Here is an 18609-nt window from a genome sequence, read left to right on the forward strand (position 1 = left end):
GGAACCAGGTGTCAAGTGTGTCAAGCCTCAAACTTGTATGGCAGTAATCACAATTTTACACAAGTGGAGGGAACCAGGTGTCAAGTGTGTCAAGCCTCAAACTTGTATGACAGTAGTCACAATTGAATACAAGAAGTGGAGGGAACCAGGTGTTAAGTGTGTCAAGCGTCAAACTTGTATGGCAGTAATCACAATTGAATAGAAGAAGTGGAGGGAACCAGTTGTCAAGTGTGTCAAGCCTCAAACTTATATGACAGTAATCACAATTGAATACAAGAGGAGGGAACCAGGTGTCAAGTGTGTCAAGCCGCAAACTTATATGACAATAATCACAATTGAATACAAGAGGAGGGAACCAGGTGTCAAGTGTTTCAAGCCTCAAACTAATATGACAGTAATCACAATTGAATACAAGAAGTGGAGGGAACCAGGTGTCAAGTGTATCAAGCCTCAAACTTGTATGACAGTAATCACAATTGAAAACAAGAAAAGGAGGGAACCAGGTGTCAAGTGTGTCAAGCCTCAAACTTATATGACAGTAATCACAATTGAATAGAAGAAGTGGAGGGAACCAGTTGTCAAGTGTGTCAAGCCTCAAACTTATATGACAGTAATCACAATTTTACACAAGTGGAGGGAACCAGGTGTCAAGTGTGTCAAGCCTCAAACTTGTATGGCAGTAATCACAATTTTACACAAGTGGAGGGAACCAGGTGTCAAGTGTGTCAAGCCTCAAACTTGTATGACAGTAATCACAATTGAATACTAGAGGAGGGAACAGGTGTCAAGTGTGTCAAGCCTCAAACTTATATGACATTAATCACAATTGAATACAAGAGGAGGGAACCAGGTGTCAAGTGTGTCAAGCCGCAAACTTGTATGGCAGTAATCAGAATGAGAATTTCTCGTTGCATTGAAGACCTGTTGGTGACCTTCTGCTGTTGTCTGCTCTATGGTCGGGTTGTTGTCTCTTTGGCACATTCCCCATTTCCATTCTCAATTTTATTATCCTATTACTCATAATAAGAAAGAAATTAACATTACAAAAAATGTTGACTTTTTTTTCAAGTAGTCATTGAACCATGAAAATGAGGTCAAGGACAATGGACAGACAGAAACTTTGTCACATAAGGCATCTATATACAAAGTAAGAAGTTAGCTAACGCTGCCACCGCAAGATCACTATATCTATGTCGAGCTTTCTGTGACAAAAGTCGCAGGCTCCACAATAAATTACCTTCTATCCCTTGTCCAGCAGTCACACCTGAAGATTTCTCTGACATGACAGTCTAAAAAATGAGGAATATGCAATGTTAATATATCTTCTCTCATGTCACTCGTAAAACTATTAAATTTCTAAAATATTTACCCCGAAAAATAATATACAATAAAAATGTGTCACATTATAAACAGTCGAACCTCATTATGTCGTAGTTGAAGGAAACGGACCAAAGTATTCGACTTATCCGAGGTTCAACTCATCTGAGGTCGAGTGTGTTGTCATAAATTTGGAATGCATGAAATAAGTTATGAGATGTGTATAAAATAGATACTTTGAACAGTGTGCCTTTTTTTCGATATGACACTTGATGATTGTGTATTCAATCTCCATGTTTTTTGGTCCTTCATCATAATTAAACACACAAGTACAGACACAAATCATGTACAAATAAAATCAATAGTTTACACCAATACATACAAACGAATTTTCTGAGTCCAAGGACCAGAACAAACTCTGAACTTGATCTGTAACTTGTCATGGTACAACTATATACCAAATATCAAATCAATATCTTAAAGCAAGATAAAATAAAATGATTCGCTGAGCGCAGCCTGATACAACCGCGGAGGTCGAACCGTGAACAGCTTGGGCAAGTTCGGACAAGTTTGGACACAATATTCAAGGTTGATACTGTCTGAATTTGGATTGTGATCAAATTTTTGACATAACATAGGTTTCTGACACTAACAAATGTGGTTAAAGATCTTAAAAATTTAAAATGGGACATTTAATTTTCCTAGAATGGTCTGATATCCAAAATCTAACATGGTTAAACATGGTTAGATTCAGCATATAAAAAAAACACCAAAAATTTTATTTTAGTTGAAATTAAATTTTGTTTAATTTTGGACCCTTCAAACCTTAATATGTACTACTTTGAAAACAGGGCCCAAAATACAAAATCTCAATGCATAATGAGATTCAGCATATCATAAAGCCGCAATAACTCAGTTTTTGATGAAATCAAACAAAGTTTAATTTCGGACCCTTTTGACCTCAATGTAGACCAATTTAAAAATGGGGCCCCAATATCCAAAATAGGAATACAAGGTTAGAAACCCAAAAAAATGAAGACTTTTAATAAAAGAATGTCTTTATTTTCAATTAAAGATTTCCAGCTATTGTGCAATACTGTGCTATTGTGCAATATTATGCTATTGTGCAATACTGTGTAATTGAAGATTTCTTGCTATTACACAATACTGTGCAATTAAGGTGGTACCCAACACTTTAACTAAAATTAATTTGGCTCGTTTAATTTTCTTAAATTTTTTTTTGACAAAGTATTTACCTTGACCCTTTTACAAAAATATAAAAATTTCAAAAAATTTGAACCAACCGTTTTATCAGAAAAATGACACTGGTGATATAGCAGTTTGACAAACACTTATTATGATCATTGAGAAGCTTGATATTCCTGTAACAAAACAACGTAATTAAAACGTTTAGCTGATTTTACAGAGTTATCCCCCTGTAGTGTTAGGAACCACCTTAAAGATTTTTTGCTATTGCACAAAAATGTGCTATTGTGCAATACTATGCTATTTTGCAATTGAAGATTTCTTGCTACTGCGCAATACTGTGCTTTTGCGAAAAACTGTGCAATTAAAGATTTCCTGCTATTGCCCAATACTGTGCTATTGTACAATACTGTGCAATTGAAGATTTCTTGCTATTGTGCAATACTGTGATATTGTCCAATATAATGCTATTGCGCAATAATGTGCAATTGAAGATTTCTCCTTGAAAAAAGTTAAAGATTTTAAATTAATCCCATTAAAATTGGTTACAAGTTTGTCTTTATTTTCAATTGAAGTTTTCCTGCTATTGCACAATACTATGCTATTGTGCAATACTGTGCAATTAAAGATTTCTTGCTATTGCCCAAATACTATGCTATTGTACAATACTGTTCATTTGCGCAATACTGTGATATTGCTCAATACTGTGCTACTGCGCAATACTGTGCTTTTTTGCAATATGGTGCTTTTGAAGATTTCTTCTTGAAAATTTTCAAAAAATTTCAATTTTTCAAAAACTTAAAAAAAGTATGAAACCCCCAAACTCATTCCCAGCCTTCTCCTTGTGGTATGGAACCTTGTAGTACAATTTTATAGAAAGATCCATATACTAAAACACAAATTATCATCCGGAAACTACAAAAATTCTTGCTTTTGGCCCCTAATTCTTAAACTGTTTGTACCATAACCCCAAAAATCAATCCCAACCTTCCTTTTGTGGTATTGAACCTTCTGGTAAAATTTCATAGAGAATCATTAATTAAACTAAATTTATTGTCTGGAAACCAAATGTGTCTTCGGACGATGCCAACGACAACACCTACGACATCATATAGCATTATATGAACGTATAAAAATGCTGAAAACTGATAACTTTCCTTTATTGTTTAAGTCAAAGGAACATAACTCTGCACAAAACTTCAGACCGGAATAAAATCTGAAATTGTTCTATAATTTGTCACGGTAAACCTAAAACTGTATACCAAATATCAAATCAACATCTGTAAGCATGACGACAAAAAGTGAGGAAAACTGATTACTTGCATGAATTTAAGAAGTCAAAGGACCTGCCATGTGAGGGACTCAAACTCATAACCGTAGTGTAAAAAGGCTAGTGATATAGTTTTTAGCTACATGAAAGGATATTTGCTAAAGTAGGACAAAGTTAATTGTTGGCAAAGCAAAAAATAGTTAATACAGTCATCTCCATTTCTATGCATTCTATACAAAATAAAAAAAATGAATATTTGACACAGCACGGAAACAAAAAGAATGTGGTCAAAGAACTGAAAAATTTGAAATTGGACATTTATCTATTATGGTCCAATATCTAAGTACATTGTTAGAATAAGCATATTAAAAAAAAACAAGAATTCTATTTTTAATAAGATACTTATAATTAAAACATTCCTGTTCAAAGGGAAATAACTCAAAATAAACAAGAGACCAAATGACAGAAATTAATTATTAATTACACCATTTCTGTTCAAAGGGAAATAACTCAAATTCATATGGTAAAAATCACTTTTTTTACTGAAAGGTCAACAACTCAACAATGAAAACAGCTCAAATCGTGAAAATTGAACTTGACCTTCATTTAGTCACAGGAAACGACATATCTTAATTTGAAAAGATTTCGTCAAAGCTTTTTCATGTTAATGAACGGACAGTGTTTGGCAGCCGTCCACCAACCGCTGTACATCCTTAAATCAATAACCCAAAACAATTAAATATCAAAAATCAAAAAAACTTGCTCTTGTCTTGTTCGCTCTAGAATATGAAATAAAAGACATTTGCTAATTTTATTGAATATTGAAGAAAACACATGATAATAAATTCCTGATTTGAAAAATGACAACTAAGCTTAGTTAAAAGCTTGTTAAGTGTGGATTTAGTGCCTCAAATATATGATGTCCAATCAAAATGGTGATAACAAATAAATTACATTAGAATTTTAAATTGTTTGTTCAAAACTAATTTTTTAAGATTTCTCTCCTGATGAATCTTGGTTTTGTGGCATTTGATTTCTATATTTTTTATTTCTTTATATTTTATCACTTATTTTCTACTTGATTCATTCTACATGTTCTAAGTGTAAACATTTGTAACTCTATATCACTATATGTACCTGTACACATATCTTACAATTAGTAAGACCAGTAGCAGCTGTAAACATTTGTAACTCTATATCACTATATGTAGTACCTGTACACATATCTTACAATTAGTAAGACCAGTAGCAGCTGTAAACATTTGTAACTCTATATCACTATATGTAGTACCAGGGCTTCCAAAACGGTCATATATTCCGGTCATTTGTAAAATGACCGGTAAAAGTCCGGCTGTTCAAAGCATGAAACGGTCATATACATTTGTACTTTTTAGTTTTCAAGGCTTTTTCGGTCATTTTTACATAATTCACGATCTTTTTGACCCAACCTTTTGGCTTTAACATCATCACATTTCCGGTCATAAATGTGACATGATGATTAATTACTATCAAAACAACACCTACTTCAATACTTCTAATTTTAATCAAGGCTAATTAGTAGTTGGACAGCTGAAATCTACCTGTTCAGGTGACAGGTGATCTATGTTCAGTACCGGACATTTTATAAATTGATCGATTTATTCACAATTTTTTTCTTACTTTTCAGCGGTTTGTTTCTAATTGATTTAGTCCAAAAGATTAAAATTATTAGAAAATAGTTTATCAACATGATTTGATGAAAAATTTAAAAAGGTTTTAAATGAAAAATCGTCAGAACTACGTCGTATGAACTAGAACACGTGTGCGCATGTGCACAGGTGGGAAATTTAATTATGCATCCTACATTTCTTCAAAAATGCTAAAATTATCATTGATACATGTATCTAACGTTCGTTTCAAGTATTTTGTTGAAGAAATAACGTGGAAAGAGCTTCTTCACTCAGTCGTGCTTTGTAAACGTACACGGATTTTACGTATCCGTTTATGGTCCATGTTTTACCATTGTCAAGTCAACATCCGGTTGACCTCTCCGGTTAGAACAATGTGAAACGAAAGTAAAGTTTTTGACAATGTCATTTTGCACAAATAAAAAGTCTAAGGCAGATATGAGCGCGCTGATGTGCACACTTTGAATGATGCACTGCCAATTTAACAGTTACATCCGTACATCAAATTCATATCATATCAAAGTAAAGTTTAAAATCGTTTTTTTTAATGGTATGTCAATCATTGGATTATGGCCATCTGATTACCATAAATTTTTATTGCCTTTTGTGACTAAGTCTTACGGGATTAAAATCGGGATCAGATATGAAATGTCCGGCTGGCTCAAATATTTTTTGGAAGCCTTGTGTAGTACCTGTACACATATCCTACAATTAGTAAGACCAGTAGCAGCTGTAAACATTTGTAACTCTATATCACTATATGTACCTGTACACACATCTTACAATTAGTAAGACCAGTAGCAGATGTAAACATTTGTTACTCTATATCACTATATGTACCTGTACACATATCTTACAATTAGTAAGACCAGTAGCAGCTGTAAACATTTGTAACTCTATATCACTATATGTACCTGTACACATATCCTACAATTAGTAAGACCAGTAGCAGCTGTAAACATTTGTTACTCTATATCACTATATGTAGTACCTGTACACATATCTTACAATTAGTAAGACCAGTAGCAGCTGTAAACATTTGTTACTCTATATCACTATATGTACCTGTACACATATCTTACAATTAGTAAGACCAGTAGCAGCTGTAAGCATTTGTAACTCTATATCACTATATGTACCTGTACACATATCTTACAATTAGTAAGACCAGTAGCAGCTGTAAACATTTGTAACTCTATATCACTATATGTACCTGTACACATATCTTACAATTAGTAAGACCAGTAGCAGCTGTAAGCATTTGTAACTCTATATCACTATATGTACCTGTAAGTATTCCATCACTGCTTTATACTGTACATTTTTCTTTGTTGCTGCTAGATCATATGGAGTCTCACCCTGAAATACAGACAAATCTTTATATTGCTTTCATCTGATACAACGAAGGCTTCTGTAACACATATCTTACAATTAGTAAGACCAGTAGCAGACTAGATATCATTGAGATGGGAGCCATCTCTGTGGGCCCTGCTGTGAATAATGTGCATTAAAAAATTGTATCTTTACCATAGGACATGGGTTTGTCAACTGAAATCCAAGTTTTTGACCTTGACCTTTGACCTAGGAAGTTGTAAATAAATTATGACACACCCTTTGGTGTTGGTTTATAATCATGTCAAGTATAAACTTTGAAATGATAACGGTTCTCAAGATATAGAGAGGACACGATCTTTACCATAGGACAGCTCTTTTTTTGAGAGCCCAGGTGGTCGTGTGGTCTAGCGGGACGGCTGCAGTGCAGGCGATTTGGTGTCACGATATCACAGTAGCATGGGTTCGAATCCCGGCGAGGGAAGAACCAAAAATTTGCGAAAGCAAATTTACAGATCTAACATTGTTGGGTTGATGTTTAGACGAGTTGTATATACATTATGTACACAGCCATGTATCACCATCATTGATGGCGATCCGATGGATACATCTGTTGTAGAGTTGTCACTGACTCAGACGTATATATATATATATATATATATATATATATCATACAAACAAGTCTTAACAAGTGACAAACCATACAATATATATGCCCACTGGATCTCAGAGTGATAGAGATACATGGTTATAAATACAAATATTTATATAAGTCTGAAAATTACTCCAAAATAATCTAAATAACTCATAAGATGACATTTAGATTATTTTTACAATTTTGTGAAGACTTTAAATAGGCTTTTAACTCTTTTTTGTCCTATAATTTTCTTTGCAGTTTGAAGATTGGTAAATGCATCCTTATGTCTACATGAGGGTGTGGAGGACCTTGGGGTCTTCATTTTTAACTATCTTTTCTAATTTTGTGGACACATTATTGATAGTTCTTTATATTTTTAACACCCCAATATTGTTCTCCATTTTTTATATTTCTGCACCCAATTCTTTTCCATTCATTAATTTTTTACCGATTTCTCTCCATTTTCATGATTATCATTTTTTTCTTCTTCAATTCATGATTTTCTAATCTGTAAATCCATTCATACCCTCCTGTATCTGTATACCCCATCTACACCCTCCTATATCTTTATACCCCTCCAATCCCTCCTATATCTGTATACCACATCCACACCCTCCTATATCTGTATAGCCCATCCACACCCTCCTATATCTGTATACCACATCCACACCCTCCTATATCTGTATAGCCCATCCACACCCTCTTATATATCTGTATAGCCCATCCCCACCCTCCTATATCTGTATACCCCATCCACATCCTCCTATATCTGTGTACCCCACCCACTCTCTCCTATATACACTAGTAGCCAGATTAAAGTCTGAAACGGTCATTTTGGTCTGATCAAGTCTTGATCGACTTAATTTACCGCTAGAGAAAAACGTTTAGAATTTTCAGACTTTAAGACACAGTTCAGATATGTTGTGTCAAGACTGTTCAGTCATGTCAAGTTAATCAAGATGGAAAGCTCTAGCGTTAAATCAAGTCTGTTAAGACTGTTTTGGACAAATTAAGACCAATCATAAAAAGTAACGTTCAAAACTTTCAGATCGAGTTAAGATTAGTGTGTCAGAATGATATTAGGAGTTACGCCCCTTCATGTGGATGATACATTGTATTATAAATGCTAGAATAAAAAACGTGTATTATTTTGAATTATTAAACATAAAATCATTCGTTGACTTTTTATTTCTGTTGGTCTTTGTTTAAGGGATTGGAGAATTAATAATATATATTTATATACATACAGTTTTGTTAGTTTGTTTTGTTGTAGAAATAAATCTACAGAATGTATTCGGACGACGACGACGACGCAGACGATGACGACGACGCTAACATCATACCAATATACGACCAAAAAATTTTCAATTTTTGCGGTCGTATAAAAATAATAGTTGTGGTTCTTGCGAAACAAAAACCATAATATGGAGAACCCTTTGATTGGCTTATTTATTTTTCATTTTTGTTATTCATCAATCGATTGATCCATAAACCATATAATATTGAGAACGCTCTGATTGGCTTATTTAATTTTCATTTTTGTTATACATCATACAATTGGATGTAGTTGTGCATGTTTAAAACCGGAAAACCTATCTATGACCAAAAGTCAGTCTGATGACGGAATCAATATCCGGACACCCTTTTTGTCGTTTTTCTCCCAAAATAACTCAATCTGAATAATCATAAGAATGGATGACAAATGCGACTATGCATGTTACCTATAGGACACAGAGGCATGATGATTAATTTATTGTGGAAGGAAGAGAAGCTACACAAAATGAGGTCTTCTCGTTTAATAGTATAGATATCCCAAGTGTGGAGTACTCCAAAATAAATATATAACAGGAAAAACATGCCTGTATGTCGGTTGCCTTCCCCTTACTTACATTCCACATCAAAATATGTTCGTTGTCAGAACTTCTAAAGAACAGTTGGCTTCAGTTGCAAATATATTGCAAATATATTGCAAATATATTGTATGCTGGCAGAACAAAACTACCCATACTCGCCTCTTGTTTATGTACCTGTCAGGATTGATTTAGGGGCCTGTTGTTCAGTAGTATGTTGATATGGTTCATAGCCTGTTATTTCTCAGTTTGTATATATATATTAGATTGTTGGTTTTCCTGTTTGAATTGTGTACACTAGTAATGTTGGGGTTGCTTATGTACTTATAGCTTGCTGTTTAGTCTGGGTCATAGCCCTAGTATGCGTAAAAGGCAGAACAATGAATTGAATTTGTTATTATCAGGCTGGGAAGAACCCTCCCTAAAGTCAGGGGTTATTTTATTGTTATAGAAAAGAAAAATAGAATAAACCAAGGATTTGTATAGTGCTACTATACAAATCCTTGGAAAAGCTGAGAATTTTTTACTTAAAAAGAGGAGAACTGCATCATATTTGAAACAACTTTTCTAAAAGAGGGGTCCACACATTCTGAATAATATAAAAGTAAATGATATGTGTTAACATTAACATGGTTAAAGTCTCTTTGGCACACATACATGTACATAGACCACATCTAATTATTTATTTATTTCTTGGTGTACAGGGTAAAACACTTCATGAATTAAAGAAATGTCAGAGTACAAGTGTTAAATCAAGTTTTAATATTTAGAAAATCTAATATTTTATGTTTACCAAAAAAAATTATAATCGTTCGCCTTTTATCTTTCATGCTACATGACCTAAAACAAGAGTGCACACGCTGAAATGTCTCGCCTTCTATACTAATCATTGATATTATGTTGATAGTCCTAAGTATAAAGCTTTAATACAACTGTCACATAAACTTAACATTAACCTAGATAACTAAACAAAGACCAATGAACCTTGAAAATGAGGTCAAGGTCAGATGAACCATGCCAGGCAGACATGTACAGCTAACAATGCTTCTATACAACATATATAGTTGACCTATTACTTATAGTTTAAGAAAAATAGACCAAAACACAAAAACTTAACACTGTGCAATGAACCGTGAAAATGAGGTCAGGGTCAAATAAAACCTGCGCGACTGACATAAAGATCATAAAATATTTCCATACACCAAATATAGATGACCTATGGCATATAGTATTAGATAAAAAGACCAAAACTCAAAAACTTAACTTTGACCACTGAACCATGAAAATGAGGTCAAGGTCACATGACATCTGCCCGCTAGATAGGTACACCTTACAATCATTCCATACAACAAATATAGTAGACCTATTGCATATAGTATGAGAAAAACAGACCAAAACACAAAAATTTAACTATAACCACTGAACCATGAAAATGAGGTCAAGGTCAGATGACACCTGCCAGTTGGACATGTACACCTTACAGTCCTTCCATACACCAAATATACTAGCCCTATTGCTTGTAGTATCTGAGATATGGACTTGACCACCAAAACTTAACCTTGTTCACTGATCCATGAAATGAGGTCGAGGTCAAGTGAAAACTGTCTGACAGACATGAGGACCTTTCAAGGTACGCACATATCAAATATAGTTATCCTATTACTTATAATAAGAGAGAATTCAACATTACAAAAAATCTGAACTTTTTTTTCAAGTGGTCACTGAACCATGAAAATGAGGTCAAGGACATTGGACTTGTGACTGACGGAAACTTCGTAACATGAGGCATCTATATACAAAGTATGAAGCATCCAGGTCTTCCACCTTTTAAAATATAAAGCTTTTAAGAAGTTAGCTATCACCGCCGCCGTAGCCGCCGTAGCCGTCTCCGGATCACTATCCCTATGTCGAGCTTTCTGCAACAAAAGTTGCAGGCTCGACAAAAATTGCAAATTAAATATTTTTTTATTAAAATTTTCAAATCGCTCGCTCGCCCCAACTTTTGGAGTCCAAAAATCCGTAGAACAAGACATTAAATTGGTGTGGCCTAAAAAGGAAAATTAATATTATAATTATTCAGCCTACCTTCTGGGTCCACCTTTTCTGGAGGAAATTTATTTGTTTATATAGGTGATCACTGAAGCATGACTGGAGTTGGGCCCTTCTTAGGTAACTAGTCAGTGCAGTGGGCCCCAACTTGGGAAAATTTGTGGATCCACCACTGAGATAGCATCACATGACACTGAAAGACCCTGCGGAACGTGAACACTGGGTTACTATATGGTGTTTAATGCTAATTTGGTATAGGCTTGGAAGTTAGAAGATTCAATGTTCTGCAATGTACCTGTATAATCATTTAAAAAAAATAAGACATAAAATAGATTTGTCGTTTCGGAATCTTATGTATTCTTGGTAATATTTTTAAAAGCGTTCACCAAAAAGTTGTGATTGGCTTAACACATACTAAATATTTGAATTCCATCCAATGATGTGGTGTTATTTTCATTCTGGTCTACGAACAATAAGATTACCATTTACCCCAGGTCTTATATATATAGATTCGGGAAAAGGTGACTTACCTACCTGAAACTTTTGTTTCAAATTGAAGGCTGGAAACAAGCATATAATTTAAATTTGTTTTGGTTTGAATTAAATTAAATTAACTATATAAAAAAGAAGATGTGGTATGATTGCAAATAAGACAACTCTCCACAAGAGAACAAAATGACACACAAATTAACAACTATAGGTCATGGTATGGGCCTTCAACAATGAGCAAAGACCATACCGCATAGTCAGCTATCAAAAACACTGAATTTACAATGTAAAACAATTCAAACGAGGCAGGAACATATATTTACATACATACATAATGTGGCGGAGTTTTTTTTTATTTTGCAAAAACTTGCTAAAAATATATTGATAATTCGTGAATCTTTTACAAAAATGTTAGGTGGATATTGTTAAGTTTTTAACACATCTTTTTTCACAGAACTTTTGCATAAAAACTTGGATTACAATATAAGTCCTTCATGTTTATATATATATCGTGTATATGAAAAATATTTGTATCAGTAATACTGTTATACTGCTTACTGGATGTTTTTTGTTTTGTGTACACAATTGCCAATTGTTACTTTTTTTATTACAGGTTCAAGATGACAATGATGAGAACAAAAGTGCAAAAGATAAGCCTTACATGTACATTGCAATTCCTGACTGCAGGATCTATGAACAGTTGTTAATCCACAAGCTTTGTGTCAAAATTCCTCTTTTTCAACACATATTTTATTGTCATCCAGAAAACATGGACAACAATGTGTTCAGGGCAACACAACTTTTTGAAATGGAATAAAGTTAACTTTCCAACCAGACATTCCACAGTGTGATCATGGTGATTGGTGATGTCAAACAGCATGATAAAAATGATTAAAAATACTAGTAAGACTCAGCTTAAAGGTGAAAGGAGGACCCAGTTATTGACACCCATCTTTTCTTGCCTGTTTTTTTCTGGACAGAAAGAAAACCCTCCATTAATGGAATGCAGAAAGTGAAAGATATGGCTAATTGACTGTTAAATTGTAAAATTAACGTTAACGGAACCTAGTCAACCTACAAATGGAAACATGTGTAAAGCAAAAACCCTCAAGTCTATAAAGTAATTCAATATCTTGTAGCAGCCTCGTAGAGATTGTTCCACAGCTGTAAAGGATAATCAAAGATGAACAGTTCTAATTTTCAACATGAACACAGACATGTCAGACAGAGATTAATCTAAACAAGTACAATTTGATTAAAAAGAATTTATGCACATATACATGTACGTTGTACAATGTTGTACCTGTATAGTGGAAAAATTACATGTGCAGTTGATTACGAACAGAAGATCAACATAAAAGGGCTAATTGTTATAGATATCTGTAATTTTACATAATGTTCATAAGAACGGCAGTATCAACATTTGAACAGTAACTTCATCCATTAATTTTTTGTCAAGCGTGTGTATCAAAACATTAATTTGATTAAATATTTATTTTTATGCACTGTACTTTCATTACAATTTCGTGAGTAATTAGGCCAGTTTGATTACAGATTTTTATGAAAGTTCTTGGTTCTTTCATCATGTTTATCACAATTTTTATAAGTTACTGTACCGCTTTCAACAATAAGTAAAACTCTTTATCATTTGCATTTATACATACAATTACATTTGTACATGAGTTATGCTACCTTTAATACACAAATAAACAAATAATGACAGACAGCAACCAAATAAGAACAACATAAGCTTTAGCTTGAGCATGTTGAGAGACTCAGGCACATAAAATGTGACATAGTAAATATAAAAAAGAAGATGTGGTATGATTGCCAATCAGACAATAGTAATCATGTTTTTGAGAGTTTTTCTGTGACATTAACATATACATGTATCAGAATAAGAAAGGGCATAAGATATCATGTACATGTATGGGTACATACAAAATTTAAAAAATGTGGTTTCATTGCTAATGAGACAACTCTCCCAAACATGGGCAAGCAACTAACATGACTAAATGACGTAAAAGTCAAAAACTCAAGGTCAGTGTAAGGCCTACAACTATGAGCAAATTTCATACAACATAGTCATTTAGCTGAAATGCTCGTCTTGAAAATTGTACTGCCTTTAACAATTGAGGGTGCTGCAGTACAAAATTCAATAAAAAAGAAACCAGAAAAAAAATTCAACCCTGAGAAATCCTTAGAAAATTATGTAAATAATGATAAATGAAACATGCAGTGGTGAATACAGGTTCAAAGTTTGAGATGCAGATTGTTCAATAGAAGGTGGTACCTTGTACTTTTAATTCTAATGTTACGGAAAGTTTCATGTACATTCAACAGCTAAATTTAGGATTTTTATATTCTTGCAATATATTTAAAAGAATCTACTACATGTATAAGGCAAAGAGTGTCGGTCAACATGAGTGACTAGCTTTTAAGTATACATGCATGACATGTAGATATCAATGAATACCAGCAATTGACAAGTTCAAACTCTGTAGACAATGCAGAAAAAAAAGAAGACAAAAATATATCAATAGCTCAATCAAACTTGATTGGTGTAAAACACACGAAACATGCACAAGGACTCATAAAGAAATATTTAAAGAAAATAAACATATATAAAAGCAACAATTTGATACTAAACATGAATCCCAGTAAAAGTTAAACTTGTACAAGTATGTTCCATTAATAGATGATTAGACTGTATTTGGATAAAAAACATACTTTCAGTCCTGTTAAATATACAGATACATGTAATCATAAAGTATTGCCATTTCCATTATCAAAATAAGACACAGATGAGACTTCTATCATTGTCTTCGCTTATTTATTTTTCTTCCGTAAAGTTCCATTACACATATATTGCCTATTGTAAACCACTCAAACTTTATACATGTACAGTACTGTAAATTCAGAAATAATTGAATGCGAATAATGTGACTAGGTAAATATCGCAATAATAAGAACTTGCATTCTTAAACATTTTTAACTGAAACATACACATTTATGAGGAATTATTTAAAATCACAATAAATAAACATTTTTTAGTAAAATTGAGAATGGAATTTAGGGAACACCCTCCGATACCTGTATACCCCTCCACACCCTCCTATATCAGTATACCTCATCCACACCCTCCGATATCTGTTTACCCCATCCACATCCTCCGATATCTATATACCCCATCCACACCCTACTATATCTGTATACCCCATCCACACCCTCCTATAGCTGTATATCCCATGTACACCCTTCTATATCTGTATACCTCATCCACACCTTCCTATATCTGTATACCCTATGTACACCCTCCTATATCTGTAAACCCCATCCACACCCTCCTATATATGTATACCCCATCCACACCCTCCTATATCTGTATACCCTATCCACACCCTCCTATATCTGTATACCCCATCCACATCCTCCTATATCTGTATACCCCATGCAGTGCTCTAGCTAGAATTCAAAAGGGGCAGGGTGCCAGGGGAGGGCAGGGCACTTTTTTATGATAGAAGGCACGGCTCATTTTTTTTTCCTACGTCCCTGCGTGTATCACGAGTTCACATATTTTTTTACTGTATATATTGTTAATAAAGATGCATTTATAAACTTGTTGTTTTGATTATTTATTCTATAAAATTTGCATAAGAAAAGTCATTCATACTATATCATGTTCATAATACATGGCAATACACATTCATACTATTAACCAAAAGAGGCAAAATAAACTTACTATTCTCCCCACCCCCTCTGCGCGGCTGAGGGCACCCAGGGCGCGGCTGAGGGCACCCAGGGCGCGGCGCCCTTCTATTTTGGGCTAACGAGACCACTGCCATGTACACCTAGATCTGTATATATATTTTTTTTACAGCATTTCATAGTTTTTAGTGATTGTTCAAATAAGGAAATAAATAAATTATGACAAGATGACATTTATCTCTAGACAGATTTGTAGAAATTAACATAGGATCATCTCTTTCAAATTATTGCATTAAATAATTTCCTACTGCCAACAATATGAAATGATTAAGCATTTTTCCCCCTTATTGAATCCATATAAATATTGTCTAGTAGTGTTTAAGTTTGTTTCACCCATCTTAAAGATTATCTGTCATTGCCCACCTCGTATCTGTTTAAATATATAAACACATGGTGAACGAATGTCAATGCATTGCTTAGACTGTTTTGATATTATCACATAACTTTGTTATAATTGTCATGACAACAGACAGGTGTAAGTTTTGTTTGACAGTTTGTTTGTTTACACAGACTTTAATTACAGCAAACTTCTTAAGTTCAATTCAAATAATCATATGACTTTTAACTATAGCCTTTAAATAAAATCCAACCATATCTTATACATCATTTTAGTGATTCATTACTTAATAGTTGAACACTGGTCATATACTATAAAATATTACCTGATGTGATTTAATCAAGGGACTGGCACCTCCTTGTTCTACCAGACATCTTGTGGTCTGTAGATACCCCCCCTCAGCAGCCCAATGTAAAGCTGTGTATCCATCAATCTATAATATAACCAAATGACATGTAACTATTATGTACAATACTTTGTTATCAATATCAATAATATACAACATATCCTACAACTGGCATTAAAACTTATCTGATAAACTGGACAATGTTGTGTAATAAATATAAAAAAAATATAAATCACATGAATAAGTGGTCAAAACTGAATAAAATGACCAGTCACACTTGTATTTATATTGTATATAAACAAACAATAAACATGTTTTGTTGTGAAATGTCAAAACTTCCATTAAACCTGATAACTTAAAAAAAATATTTTTTTCAAGAAATGTGTAAAATAATTATATCAATGGATTCAGTAGAACAAAACAAGTAAAATGAGACCCCACTTTATATGATTCTTACAAATATTTGTTCGTTAAAACTGTCTAATTAACAACAGGAATTAGTGTAGATTCAGTATAATTGATCATTTTAATAAAATATTTTTTTTAAGAAACATGAAAAGGAGGAATATTTTCTGATTCAGAACAATAATACGAGTAAAATGAGACCCCACTTGATATAATTATTACACATATTTGTCCATTAAACCTGTCTTATTAACAACATGATTTAGTGTAGATTAATAGTAATGTGATCAGACTAAGTAGATAACATACTGTTGTGATGTCGATCTTACATCCTGTATCAATGAGGAGTCTACAGATCTCCAGGTGTCCTTCCTGGGCAGCCTTCATTAATGCTGTCACTCCACCATACTCCTGGAATAATACAACTGACATCAAAACTTGTCTGATAAACTGGACAATGTTGTGTAATAAATATAAACAAAATATATATCACATGAATCAGTGGTCAAAACTGAATAGAATGACCAGTCACACTTGTATTTATATTCTATATAAACAATAAATAAACATGTTTTGTTGTGAAATGTCAAACCTTCCATAAAACCTGATATCTTAAAAAAATATTTTTTTCAAGAAATGTGTAAAATAATTATATCAATGGATTCAGTAGAACAAAACAAGTAAAATGAGACCCCACTTTATATGATTCTTACAAATATTTTTCATTAAAACTGTCTAATTAACAACAGGAATTAGTGTAGATTCAGTATAATCATTCATTCTAATAAAATAATTTTTTTTAATAAACTTGTAAAAGTTTTATTTTCTGACTCAGAACAATAATACGAGTAAAATGAGACCCCACTTTATATAATTATTACAAATATTTGTTCATTAAACTTGTCTAATTAACAACATGATTTAGTGTAGATTAATAGTAATGTGATCAGACTAAGTAGATAACATACTGATGTGATGTCGATCTTACATCCTCTATCAATGAGGAGACGACAGATCTCCAGGTGTCCTCCCCCGGCAGCAAACATTAATGCTGTCCATCCATCCTCCTGGAATAATACAACTGACATCAAAACTTGTCTGATAAACTGGACAATGTTGTGTAATAAATATAAACAAAATATATATCACATGAATCAGTGGTCAAAACTGAATAAAATGACCAGTCACACTTGTATTTATATTGTATATAAACAAACAATAAACATGTTTTGTTGTGAAATGTCAAAACTTCCATAAAACCTGATATCTCAAAAAAATATTTTTTTTCAAGAAATGTGTAAAATAATTATATCAATGGATTCAGTAGAACAAAACAAGTAAAATGAGACCCCACTTTATATGATTCTTACAGATATTTGTTCATTAAAACTGTCTGATTAACAACAGGAATTAGTGTAGATTCAGTATCATCATTCATTTTAATAAAATAATTTTTTTTAAGAAACATGAAAAGAAGGAATATTTTCTGATTCAGAACAATAATACGAGTAAAATGAGACCCCACTTGATATAATTATTACAAATATTTGTTCATTAAACTTGTCTAATTAACAACATGATTTAGTGTAGATTAATAGTAATGTGATCAGACTAAGTAGATAACATACTGTTGTGATGTCGATCTTACATCCTGTGTCAATGAGGAGTCTACAGATCTCCAGGTGTCCTCCCTCGGCAGCCTTCATTAATGCTGTCTGTCCACTACCCTGGAATAATACAACTGACATCAAAACTTGTCTGATAAACTGGACAATGTTGTGTAATAAATATAAACAAAATATATATCACATGAATCAGTGGTCAAAACTGAATAAAATGACCAGTCATACTTGTATTTATATTCGACATAAACAACAAATAAACATGTTTTGTTGTGAAATGTCAGAAGTTCCATAAAACCTGATATCTTAAAAAA

At 33.1% G+C, this 18609-nt stretch overlaps 1 protein-coding gene across 1 annotated transcript in view; it reads right to left on the minus strand.

Moving 5' to 3' along the window:
- The window catches only part of LOC139498965 (uncharacterized), a 105587-nt gene that overhangs the window by 38906 nt on the left and 48072 nt on the right, over window positions 1-18609 (minus strand). The window contains exons 8-13 of the mRNA XM_071287556.1: window positions 18302-18400; window positions 17642-17740; window positions 16983-17084; window positions 16248-16355; window positions 6748-6819; window positions 1238-1289 (exon numbers count right to left, since the gene is read on the minus strand). Of these exons, the coding sequence (XP_071143657.1) occupies window positions 1238-1289; window positions 6748-6819; window positions 16248-16355; window positions 16983-17084; window positions 17642-17740; window positions 18302-18400 (532 nt within the window). The remainder of the gene's footprint in view (window positions 1-1237; window positions 1290-6747; window positions 6820-16247; window positions 16356-16982; window positions 17085-17641; window positions 17741-18301; window positions 18401-18609) is intronic.

Source organism: Mytilus edulis, chromosome 12 (assembly GCF_963676685.1).
Source record: "Mytilus edulis chromosome 12, xbMytEdul2.2, whole genome shotgun sequence".
In the NCBI taxonomy this organism is placed as follows: domain Eukaryota; kingdom Metazoa; phylum Mollusca; class Bivalvia; order Mytilida; family Mytilidae; genus Mytilus; species Mytilus edulis.